This window comes from Petromyzon marinus, chromosome 26 (assembly GCF_048934315.1).
Source record: "Petromyzon marinus isolate PM22_M1 ecotype Great Lakes invasive population chromosome 26, UKy_Petmar_22M1.pri1.0, whole genome shotgun sequence".
Lineage (NCBI taxonomy): Eukaryota > Metazoa > Chordata > Hyperoartia > Petromyzontiformes > Petromyzontidae > Petromyzon > Petromyzon marinus.
Genome location: NC_133692.1, coordinates 1,323,814 through 1,336,810, shown reverse-complemented (window position 1 = coordinate 1,336,810; position 12,997 = coordinate 1,323,814). Strand labels below are relative to the sequence as shown.

General features: G+C 53.7%; 1 protein-coding gene across 2 annotated transcripts in view; it reads right to left on the bottom strand.

Annotated features, from left to right (window-relative positions):
* Window positions 1-447: 447 nt before the first annotated feature.
* LOC116946115 (acyl-coenzyme A synthetase ACSM3, mitochondrial) overlaps window positions 448-12,997 on the bottom strand; it is a 36,540-nt gene continuing 23,990 nt past the window's right edge. The window contains exons 11-16 of one of the 2 annotated variants that reach the window (XM_076069841.1): window positions 12,793-12,920; window positions 8,536-8,635; window positions 6,455-6,574; window positions 4,106-5,963; window positions 2,070-2,201; window positions 448-739 (exon numbers count right to left, since the gene is read on the bottom strand). In XM_076069841.1, coding sequence (XP_075925956.1) covers window positions 5,877-5,963; window positions 6,455-6,574; window positions 8,536-8,635; window positions 12,793-12,920 — 435 coding nt within the window. In that variant the 3' untranslated portion in view covers window positions 448-739; window positions 2,070-2,201; window positions 4,106-5,876. Of the gene's footprint in view, window positions 740-2,069; window positions 2,202-4,105; window positions 5,964-6,454; window positions 6,575-8,535; window positions 8,636-12,792; window positions 12,959-12,997 lie in introns of those variants that run through there. The other variant, XM_032960990.2, reaches the window with a different exon arrangement.

The following is a 12,997-nucleotide window of genomic DNA, read 5'->3' as shown; positions in this document are numbered from 1 at the left end:
CTGTCCCGTGACCTCCTGCCAGCAGCGAGCTTTCGACACTTAACGTGACGGCCTCCAAGTGCACCTAGCCTGGCACAAGCACCGTGAGGACGTCACGGTCACTTAGCGGCGAATGTCGGTTGTTGTTGTCGTGCTGGTTGATGAGAAGTTGGTGAATGGAGGGGGGTAGGGGAGTGATTGAATAGTGAGGGTCTGTGATTGTTCAAGACCGCGTGAACGGTTTCCCACTGTAGCCGTAGACAAACCCACCTCGTCTTAGTGATTAGCCAACACTGACTGTTCACAACCGCACTTGAAACCCACCCAGTGCCCTCTATAAAGAATCGGCATGGTTGTGCAATTCAAACCTGCAGCTCGTGCAGCATTGCACAGCAACATTCGACTAATTGGCTTAGCAGATAAAAAAAAAATATTTCGAGAAATAAGTCAACGCATTCAAGACGAATGTTTTGTTTGAAAAACTTTATTGACATATTTCGTCACGTACATGATTGCATTCTTAGTTGTGAATTTGTTAAAAAAAATGATTTTCAAAATTGCATAAGCTTGTGGTCGGAGCGTGGCTAAGCGCTGGGCTGAGCAGCATTTTCCTTCTTGTAGAGGCTGATGGCCAGGCTCGCCGTGGACACATCGATGCCCATCGCCACGCACGCGAGCGAGAATCCGATGGACGAGTTGAAGCCGCCCACGTTGACAAGGAACACCACGAAGCAGATCACGGTCAGGAGTACCATGAAGGCTGCGGAAGCAAAACCCGACACGAGCGACAGGGGCGTCACAGTCTGCACATTCCAAGTTCGTGTGACTCTATGTGTGTGTGTCGAACTTTTCTAGATTTGAAGCTTTCGTGACTGCAAGGATCCATACTCTTTGGTTATATTCGGTAAAGTCACGTAGGTAAAAATAAAATAACAAAAAATCACGACGTTTCGGCCACAACACAAGCGGCCTTCATCAGGTGAAGGGACTGGACTGTCCAGAGGACAGCGTTGTAGTGAAGACAGCAAGCCCAGGTCGCGTCCTTTAAGCTGTGTGGGAGGAAACAAAAAACGCCTTGACAAAGGAATTAGCATAACAATGATTTTAGCATAACAATGATGTACTGGACCGGCACGGGGGGGGGGGGGGAGTTTACATTGGAAAGATGTTCTAAATCAAACTATTCCAAACACACAGCTTTTTTTTCTCCCACACAGCTTAAAGGACGCGACCTGGGCTTGCTGTCTTCACTCCAACGCTGTCCTCTGGACAGTCCAGTCCCTTCACCTGATGAAGGCCGCTTGTGTTGTGGCCGAAACGTCGTGATTTTTTGTTATTTTATTTTTACCTACGTGACTTTACCGAATAGAACCAAAGAGTTTGTGTCGAACTTCTTTCGCACCGTACGTAGACCAACCGTGCTAATTGGAGGGGCCGGGGGAAGTACAACAAACTCAACACGAAAAGAAGTTCTAAAAGAAATAAGTGTTCGATCTAGATGATGATTGAAAGTGACTTCCTAACATCGGAAGGAGAGCGTTCCAGACGGCCGCGAAATCGCATCTGAAAGCGCCGCGCGATGCTGCGGTCACCACCGCCTTTGTCCGATGGCTGAGCCAAAATCCGCTGCTGCGAGGGCGACCCGAGTTTGCGTGATGATGGTTTATGCGCCTTGGCGAGATCAGCGAGGTAGCGTGGTTAGTTTCTCGCGAGCACTTTGCGTGCAATGAGCGCGACCTTTCTCACGCCGTTTTCGTTCAGCAAGAGGTCCCGTAGAGTAAGCGAGTTGCAATACTCGAGCCTTGTCTCATGATGCCGATTTAAACTACCGGAGGAACGTGATCACCCAGTTGCTGCAAGTGTTTGGATCGCGATGCGTGTAAACGTCGCCACCAGGGAGACAAAGGCGACCGGGCGTGGTGCTGGCCACCCACCCTCTCGTGCATTCATCGGTGCTCGCTAACAGCACTTGCCCCAACAGTCTGTTAAGGCTAAACGGGGGGATTTTTGTCTTTGTACACGGCCTGCCTTGGCTTTTATTGGCCCTTGCCGTGCAGTGCCGTTGATTCCGCCGTCTAAGTGGGGCTCACCTGCACCGCCCGCCAGGCCAGATGTCAACTTCAGCAGCAGGCCCATGTCGTGGTATTTGAAAAATTTGAGAGCCATCGTCGTGGCCGCTGCCACACTCATCAGCACGCTTAGAATGGTGAAGGCCCTCGCCGCTGTTTCACACAACAAGAAGAGAACAACAGCAAGGAGGAGGGATGGAGGGGGTTAGTGATGGGCGGCGGGGTGAGGACAGAGAGCTGCTCGAGAGGGCTCTGTCACTCATGGCTCCTGAGATCCCAAATCCCCGACACCTCAAAAAACGTCACCCCGCACACGCAGACCAAGGGGCAACGTTCGCACCCACGTGCAGCCCTCGAGCCAGTCGTAGACAATTCCATATTCCCATGGCCGAGGTATGTTTTCCCCTCTCTCTACAATTGGTGACCACCCTTGAGACCTTCCAACCGTGGTCGCTCATTTTGTCAACGGCAAAGCGACGACCGCGTCACGCCGGGATAACAACTCGGCCATCACCGTGCCCCAACCGTTGACATCGTTTTGACGCTGTTGGGGTTTCTTCTTCTTCACGTTTAAAAATAAATAAATGTAAGACCAAGAGGAGGTGGCCCCGGTGGCTCGGAGCTCAGGGCGCCGAGTTGACACTCCTGGCACCGTGGGGGTCACCGTGGGGGTCACCGCCGAGACTGCCTTTGCCCTGGCCACTAACGACTGCACATAGCAACAACAACAACTCCTAAACCCCGTCATATTTAATTTGAGTTTGTACTCAACCTGGCTACATTCCACGCCTGACAAATTACAAACGCAGTCGCGACCCCCGATCTACGCCCTCCCACTTTGCGTGCTCGTACTCGAGATTGACGAACTTTACCACGAAGGCCCAAAGTTGTTGTGACGTTGCACGGCGAACATTCAGGCTCCAGACGGCGACTATTGTTGTTTGTATATACAATAGACAAGGTAATGCATCTTAATACGTCAACAAGTGCACAATTGTGGTGAAAAAGTGTGGAGAGACCGCAATGATAACCTAGGACAGCATCTCTCCTTGCCCCCAATGAGTGTGACAAAAACTCTTCAGCTCCTGAAGCTCCCAAGGTGCGCAGCTAAGCGTCGAACTTCATCCAGAACAACAACAACACGACGACAGATCTGGGAAAGCCACGCAGCCACAACCACACAAAGCTACACAGCCACAACCACACAAAGCCACGCAGCCACAACCACACAAAGCCACGCAGCCACAACCACACAAAGCAACCCAGCCACAACCACACAAAGCCACGCAGCCACAACCACACAAAGCAACGCGGCCACAACCACACAACGCTACGCAGCCACAACCACACAACGCAGCCACAACCACACAACGCTACGCGGCCACAACCACACAAAGCCACGCAGCCACAACCACACAAAGCCACGCAGCCACAACCACACAAAGCTACGCGGCCACAACCACACAAAGCCACGCAGCCACAACCACACAAAGCTACGCGGCCACAACCACACAAAGCAACCCAGCCACAACCACACAAAGCCACGCAGCCACAACCACACAAAGCAACGCGGCCACAACCACACAAAGCAACGCAGCCACAACCACACAAAGCCACGCAGCCACAACCACACAAAGCTACGCAGCCACAACCACACAAAGCCACGCAGCCACAACCACACAAAGCCACGCAGCCACAACCACACAAAGCCACGCAGCCACAACCACACAAAGCTACGCAGCCACAACCACACAAAGCCACGCAGCCACAACCACACAAAGCCACGCAGCCACAACCACACAAAGCCACGCAGCCACAACCACACAAAGCCACGCAGCCACAACCACACAAAGCCACGCAGCCACAACCACACAAAGCCACGCAGCCACAACCACACAAAGCCACGCAGCCACAACCACACAAAGCAACGCAGCCACAACCACACAAAGCTACGCAGCCACAACCACACAAAGCAACCCAGCCACAACCACACAAAGCAAGGCAGCAGCTGAAGCACAACCACCTTCTCACGGTGTGGACTTTTTCACGGCACTCACCATGGCAGCTGCCCGTCGGACACATATAACTCACGCAGTTGACATCGCAGATCTGCCACAGCCCTACGGAATTACCAATCGCCGCGTGCCAATTGGGAAGAGCCGTGCTGACCACCGTGAAGATGACGCTGAAAGCCGCGGTGGCCAGGGTGATTTTTTGGAGCAGTGATGGGTCTGCCATGTGGCCTTTTTCAACAACAACAACAACAATTGGGGGTCGAGCGCCCAAAGCGAAAAGCAGCGATATGTGCGTGCGCGAAATCCCAATTCGTCCCGTGGAGGCCCCATAAATAAGGGTGTGAAGGTCACGTGTCTGACCCGAATCTCGGTGGTCATCTCCTTCCTATCACCTCGTTGATGTCAGCAAGCACCGTGGGGTTTTGAAATCGGCGTTTGGCCACCGCAGAGCTGATTTGACGCCACCGAATACCGTCCACGCGTCCGGCCACTTCTCTTTTTCGGAAAGCTGCACGTCCTGTTTGCCGGTCCGTGATCAGTGACGACTTTTTTCGTGTTATTTAATGTTTTACTTCCAACCCGAAACTTTCAAACAAGGTGGTGTGAATTGCATCGCCGGCCGTGCGGTGGTTTCAAAGCAGAACGTTATCTTGTCACGACTGCCTCAGTCGAGTAACAGGTGGTGTTTGCAGCGACGATCTTAGGTAAGACATGGCAGAAGTGAAAACTAGGAGGAAAATGCCACAATGAAATGGTACCGTGCCAACAGTTGGCAGTACCATGCTAACAGTTATATACAGAGATCTGAATGAAGGAGATGATAAGCCCTATTTGTTGTCCCAATTTTTTTTACTAGTATTCACTTGTGCCAATTTTCCTGCGCCAATATTTTTACCAGCTACCTAAGCAGCTACACCAGGGCTGTCGCTGGGCTGGGCGCTGGGCTGGGCTCTAAACTGGGCAATGGGCTGGGTGCTGGGTGCTGGGCTGGGCGCTGGGCTGGGCTATAAACTGGGCAATGGGCTGGGTGCTGGGTGCTGGGCACTGGGCGCTGGGCTTGGTGCTGGGCTGGGTGCTGGGCTTGGTGCTGGGCTCTAAACTGGGCAATGGGGTGGGTGCTGGGCTGGGCCCTGCGCCCACCAAAACGTCCCTTTGGACCCCCCACCCATATTCACGCTTCCTTCCTTCGCGGTGATGAACGGTGAGCCCCCCACCCCCACATTACAACTCTCCTGCCCCTCCCCACCAATCCGAAAGGAGTTGCCAGGCTTGTGCTACGCAATATACGATGGGTAAATTAACCGAAGCAAAACACAACTATAGATAGAATATCACACACACACACAACACACATAACACACACACGGTTGCTTTGTACATCGGAGAGGACGTCCACAGAGGAGATGGATGGCATCCCGTCGCGTTTCGTGTGCCGGGTGGATTGTTGCATTGTGAGAGATGGCGACCCCTTCATCCAGCAGTGGATTGACCATTGCAGACGATGGTTCTCGCTGTGTGTGAGTGTGTGTGTGCGTGTTCAAGTTGCCATCTCATCAACTTGCCTGCGGGTCTCCCTTGTTAATGAAACAAAAAAAGTACCACGTTGTCTGAACAATATATTGGTAACATTGTAATTGGCTTTTTATAATTAACAACGATCTACAACAATGTACTCACGGTATTACGATTAACTGAGCACGCGGAAAGGCGGTAAGACTGTTTGTGCGTTGACTTGCTCCGTGAAATCAACTCTATTTGCGATTATCTCATGGGGTTCCTTCTGCGGCCAGGAGGTCTTCCATGGACCGTGAATTCAGCTCCTGTCCCATTCCTTCTTGCGAAGCTCCACTCTCCGTATCTTCCCACTCACGGTCTTTGGGAGTTGATCGACGAATTCGATCTGAAAGGAAATCATAGCACGCGTGAGCTTGTGCCACTGGTAATATTGCATAGATTATTGTGTCACCAAAGTGGAAGAACGTTAAAAAAATATTTAGCCTTACGAAACAATTTTTTTTATTTTACCAGGTAAGGCACACTGAGCTATATAGCTCTTTTTCAGAAGCGACTTGGCCACAAATGATAGGTAAATAACAAAGTGGCATATCACGTGGAAAATGAAAGCAGTCAAATACTCTGAACGCGTGATGTTGATTCTAAACGTGGAGGGGAAAAACCGAAGGACCTGGAGAAAAATCCACGCGACCACGGAAGGCGATAACAGGCATCGTCAGGGCCAGGATTGAACCGACGGTCTCCTGAATATCAGGCGAGGTAGTTAACATCTTAAAACGTCACTTAAGAGCAACGAATGGGGTGGATAAGTGGTGGTGCAGTGGCTAAACCTCGGGAAATTGATGTGACAGATCGTTGGGCGCGAGTCCCCGGTACCTTGCGTGGGTACTTGTACGGTGCCGTCACGGTCCTCACGTGATCCTGCAGCTCGGCGATGAGCGGCTGGGGGCTGCGGGACTTGTACTCCTTGGTGAGAACAATGAAGGCCTTCACCACCTGGTGTCGCGCAACGGTCACAATCGGTGTCATCGGAATCTTCCCTTGAAGGGATCTACGTAGCGCCTTAACCAAGACTTGACAAGTTTTCAAGTTTCATTTATTAGGCATAGCCCTGTGAGCCATGCGGCTCTTAAGTCGGGTGCAACCGCAACAAACTAAATATGAATCTACATTTCAGAAAACTATTACACCACAACCAGACCAAAATAAAGCTACAAAAACAATGTAACAACAGTAATCATAGGAACTGTGATTTTAAATTGATCAATAAACGATATATATAACACGTACGACAAAACCTGCAGCCATAGCTGGCAGCACGACACTCCCAGTGTATGATGTGTGCGTCAGCAGCAGCGTTAGTGAGTGTATGATGTGCGAGTCAGCGCACGATGTGTTAGTCAGCGTATGATGAGTGAGTGTATGATGTGTGAGTGAGTCAGCAGCAGCGTGCGTGAGTGTATGATGTGCGAGTCAGCGTATGATGTGTGAGTGAGTCAGCAGCAGCGTTAGTGAGTGTATGATGTGCGAGTCAGTGTATGATGTGCGAGTTAGTGTATGATGTGTGAGTGAGTCAGCAGTAGCGTTAGTGAGTGTATGATGTGCGAGTCAGCGCACGATGTGTTAGTCAGTGTATGATGAGTGAGTGTATGATGTGTGAGTGAGTAAGCGACAGCGTGAGTGAGTGTATGATGTGCGAGTCAGTGTATGATGTGCGAGTTAGTGTATGATGTGTGAGTGAGTCAGCAGCAGCGTGAGTGTATGATGTGCGAGTCAGCGCACGATGTGTTAGTCAGTGTATGATGAGTGAGTGTATGATGTGTGAGTGAGTCAGCAGCAGCGTTAGTGAGTATATGATGTGCGAGTCAGCGCATGATGAGTGAGTCAGTGTATGATGAGTGAGTGTATGATGTGCGAGTCAGTGTATGATGTGCGAGTTAGTGTATGATGTGTGAGTGAGTCAGCAGCAGCGTGAGTGTATGATGTGTGAGTCAGCGCATGATGAGTGAGTCAGTGTATGATGAATGAGCGAGTCAGCGGCAGTGTGAGCTAGTGTATGATGTGTGAGTCAGTGTATGATGTGTTAGTCAGTGCATGATGAGTGATTCAGTGTATGATGTGTGAGTCAGCGGCAGTGTGAGTCAGTGTATGATGTGCGAGTGAGCCAGCACACGATGAGTGAACCTGTGTATGATGAGTGAATGGGTCAGTGGTTGTGCGAGTGTATGATGAGTGAGTCAGCGTATGATGAGTGAGTCAGTGTATGATGAGTGAGTCAGTGTATGATGTGAGTGAGTAAGCGCATGATGAGAGGGTCAGTGCATGATGTGTGAGTGAGTCAGTGCATGGTGTGAGTGAATCAGTGTATGATGTATGAGAAAGTCAGTGACAATGGTACAGCCACGTGTGAACGTGACGGTGGAGGTGAGGTGACTGAATTAGATGAGAGGAAGCAATTTGCTGCATTGATTGATGCATTGATTGAATGAATGGGGTTTATGAGTGATAGAATGAAAACGTGAAGAGGGAACAGGAACGGCGGTGGTTATGAGGCAGGAGGTTAAGGGGGGGGAGTCGTGTGGTGAGCTAGGGGACGAGAAGCTCGTTTTGAGTGAGGAGCGAAAACGAGCGAACGAAGGTGACCGCTTAACGGGGAGGGAGAAGTTTGTTCCAGTGAAAGGGGGCGAGAAGAGAGAGAGGGAGGAGGAAGAATCCGATGAGCTGTGAGGCTCTTTGTCGCAGTAGGGGCGGGTACAAAACTCTGCAACAACAAACAGTACAAACACACCATGGGAGTATAGGAAAGGCAAACAAATCGCTACGTCCGAATAACAAAAACAAATGGTTCAGTCGCAGTGTGCCCGTAGCCTCACAGAGATGCACGGGGACTCACAGAGAGAGACACACAACGTGATGGAGACGTGACGGGGGGGTTGTGCACTACACGGTGGCCTCACCTCCCCGCGGACCGGATCGGGGCTGCTGGTGACAGCGGATTCCACCACGGCCGGGTGCTCGATCAGGGCGCTCTCCACCTCGAAGGGGCCGATCCGATAGCTTTGGGGGGGGGGGGGGCAGAGACGCGCACGAAGGCGTCACACTGCCGTGGCAACGCGGAGTGAAAGACGTCTTGGTGTGGACACCCTCCCCAAGACGGAGCGTGCTTGGTCGAGCACGGGAGGGGATCGGGCCACCGAAATAAAAAACCGCGTCAATAATTCAAGGGCCGCAATGCAAATGTGTGAATACGAGAAGACGGTGCCGCCTCCTTGGTGACTCAGTGTCACCAGGCACCCTTGGTGACTCAGTGTCACCAGGCACCCTTGGTGACTCAGTGTCACCAGGCACCCTTGGTGACTCAGTGTCACCAGGCACCCTTGGTGACTCAGTGTCACCAGGCACCCTTGGTGACTCAGTGTCACCAGGCACCCTTGGTGACTCAGTGTCACCAGGCACCCTTGGTGACTCAGTGTCACCAGGCACCCTTGGTGACTCAGTGTCACCAGGCACCCTTGGTGACTCAGTGTCACCAGGCACCCTTGGTGACTCAGTGTCACCAGGCACCCTTGGTGACTCACTGTCACCAGGCACCCTTGGTGACTCAGTGTCACCAGGCACCCTTGGTGACTCAGTGTCACCAGGCACCCTTGGTGACTCAGTGTCACCAGGCACCCTTGGTGACTCAGTGTCACCAGGCACCCTTGGTGACTCAGTGTCACCAGGCACCCTTGGTGACTCAGTGTCACCAGGCACCCTTGGTGACTCAGTGTCACCAGGCACCCTTGGTGACTCAGTGTCACCAGGCACCCTTGGTGACTCACTGTCACCAGGCACCCTTGGTGACTCAGTGTCACCAGGCACCCTTGGTGACTCACTGTCACCAGGCACCCTTGGTGACTCACTGTCACCAGGCACCCTTGGTGACTCAGTGTCACCAGGCACCCTTGGTGACTCAGTGTCACCAGGCACCCTTGGTGACTCACTGTCACCAGGCGCCCTTGGTGACTCACTGTCACCAGGCACCCTTGGTGACTCAGTGTCACCAGGCACCCTTGGTGACTCAGTGTCACCAGGCACCCTTAGTGACTCAGTGTCACCAGGCACCCTTGGTGACTCACTGTCACCAGGCACCCTTGGTGACTCAGTGTCACCAGGCACCCTTGGTGACTCACTGTCACCAGGCACCCTTGGTGACTCAGTGTCACCAGGCACCCTTGGTGACTCACTGTCACCAGGCACCCTTGGTGACTCACTGTCACCAGGCACCCTTGGTGACTCACTGTCACCAGGCGCCCTTGGTGACTCGCTGTCACCAGGCGCCCTTGGTGACTCACTGTCACCAGGCACCCTTGGTGACTCAGTGTCACCAGGCGCCCTTGGTGACTCAGTGTCACCAGGCGCCCTTGGTGACTCACTGTCACCAGGCACCCTTGGTGACTCAGTGTCACCAGGCACCCTTGGTGACTCAGTGTCACCAGGCACCCTTGGTGACTCAGTGTCACCAGGCACCCTTGGTGACTCAGTGTCACCAGGCACCCTTGGTGACTCACTGTCACCAGGCACCCTTGGTGACTCACTGTCACCAGGCACCCTTGGTGACTCACTGTCACCAGGCACCCTTGGTGACTCACTGTCACCAGGCACCCTTGGTGACTCACTGTCACCAGGCACCCTTGGTGACTCACTGTCACCAGGCACCCTTGGTGACTCACTGTCACCAGGCACCCTTGGTGACTCAGTGTCACCAGGCACCCTTGGTGACTCAGTGTCACCAGGCGCCCTTGGTGACTCACTGTCACCAGGCACCCTTGGTGACTCAGTGTCACCAGGCACCCTTGGTGACTCACTGTCACCAGGCACCCTTGGTGACTCACTGTCACCAGGCACCCTTGGTGACTCAGTGTCACCAGGCACCCTTGGTGACTCACTGTCACGAGGCACCCTTGGTGACTCACTGTCACCAGGCACCCTTGGTGACTCAGTGTCACCAGGCACCCTTGGTGACTCAGTGTCACCAGGCACCCTTGGTGACTCACTGTCACCAGGCACCCTTGGTGACTCAGTGTCACCAGGCACCCTTGGTGACTCAGTGTCACCAGGCACCCTTGGTGACTCAGTGTCACCAGGCGCCCTTGGTGACTCAGTGTCACCAGGCACCCTTGGTGACTCACTGTCACCAGGCACCCTTGGTGACTCAGTGTCACCAGGCACCCTTGGTGACTCAGTGTCACCAGGCACCCTTGGTGACTCAGTGTCACCAGGCGCCCTTGGTGACTCACTGTCACCAGGCACCCTTGGTGACTCAGTGTCACCAGGCACCCTTGGTGACTCAGTGTCACCAGGCACCCTTGGTGACTCAGTGTCACCAGGCACCCTTGGTGACTCAGTGTCACCAGGCACCCTTGGTGACTCAGTGTCACCAGGCACCCTTGGTGACTCACTGTCACCAGGCACCCTTGGTGACTCACTGTCACCAGGCACCCTTGGTGACTCACTGTCACCAGGCACCCTTGGTGACTCACTGTCACCAGGCACCCTTGGTGACTCACTGTCACCAGGCACCCTTGGTGACTCACTGTCACCAGGCACCCTTGGTGACTCACTGTTACCAGGCACCCTTGGTGACTCAGTGTCACCAGGCACCCTTGGTGACTCAGTGTCACCAGGCACCCTTGGTGACTCAGTGTCACCAGGCACCCTTGGTGACTCACTGTCACCAGGCACCCTTGGTGACTCACTGTCACCAGGCACCCTTGGTGACTCAGTGTCACCAGGCACCCTTGGTGACTCACTGTCACCAGGCACCCTTGGTGACTCACTGTCACCAGGCACCCTTGGTGACTCAGTGTCACCAGGCACCCTTGGTGACTCAGTGTCACCAGGCACCCTTGGTGACTCACTGTCACCAGGCACCCTTGGTGACTCAGTGTCACCAGGCACCCTTGGTGACTCAGTGTCACCAGGCGCCCTTGGTGAGCCGCGTGCTGCTCCGGAGCCGCGGGTTTTTGCCGACGGTCCGGTCCAGCAGGAATCGCAATCACGCAGTTGTGAATTAAAATCGTGGGCGAGGTGGAATTAGCCGTTCGTGATGAGCCGTCGCAATGGATGGTGTTACTAGGGGTTATAGCTGGCAAGGTTGGGCGATTGAGTCGATTTTAAATCGCCCCAAACGTTGCCCTTCTCTTGACTGCTCGTCCGCGTCGTCGATTCCTCTCGGCGCGTGCAGACTACGGCATCTGTCCGGCAGCGTGCTCCCTCCCCGAAGGCTGTGAACCACCGATGATCCACGTCCGGCGAGCCCCGTCCATCACCTCCCCGTCCAGTGGTGGCACGTGTGCGCACGGTGGGGGGCGAGACTTCCCCCACCCCCCCAAAACGATGTTCGTACTATCCGACCAGTCGAATGATCGCTGCGATAATCGGTCGAGTAATCGATTACCAAAGTAACCGGTCGCGTCCCAGCTACGTAGCTCTCTTTCAGACAGTGGCCTGGCCAGAAAACGATCGCTCGACGAAGTGGCTCATCACGTGCAAATGTAGAGCAGCCAAATACTCTGAACGCATTCACCAAAAAAGGTTTTTGGGTTAGAGCGCGTAAATAAAAACTGCGCCACCGGACACAGCCCAATTAGTAACGTTTATCACGGAAACAAAACGTGCCAATTAGCGATTACTTCAGCGCACCGCTGTGATGGCGAGTAAACCCACAACCAGCCTCGTCAGGCGATTTACCAGAATTGCGAAGAAGCCCTCCTGCTTCCGGTCTAAAATAGAGCAACGGTGATGTCATCATCATTGTGACGTCGCCTTGCGCTATTTAAACGTGTGACGTTGGTTCTAAATGTGGAGAGAACAACCCATAGGACCCAGAGAGAAGGAATGGGAGTGAATAAATGTTCGAAAGTGGCTCATTTGCAGAAGGGACCTGGCCACAAATGATAGCTCAATGAAATAGCCCATCGCGTGGACATGCATAGCAGCCAAATACTCTAAACACGTGATGTTGATTCTAAATGTGGAGGGAAAAACCGGAGGACCCGGAGAAAAATCCACGCGACCACGGGGAGAGAGAGAAACACGCAGACTCCACATATACAGCAGGCGTCAGGGTCGAGATCGAACCCACAACCTCCTGTATACCTGGCGAGGCAGTTAACATCTCCCCACCACCGCCCCCGCTCCGCCCCACCGCGAGCACCGGGCGGCAGCCTCACCCGGCCGACAGGATGACATCGTCGGCTCTGCCCACGAACCAGAAGTAGCCGTCCCGGTCCCGAGTCGCCCGGTCCCCCGTCACGTAGAAGTCCCCTCGCTCCGTCGCCGCACTGCTCCGGGGATCGTCCTGCACGGCAGAGCGTCGGAGCGCCGGCGAGGCCGGGCCTCGCCAAGCGGCACTCGCCCCATCAGTCGGTCCCGGCC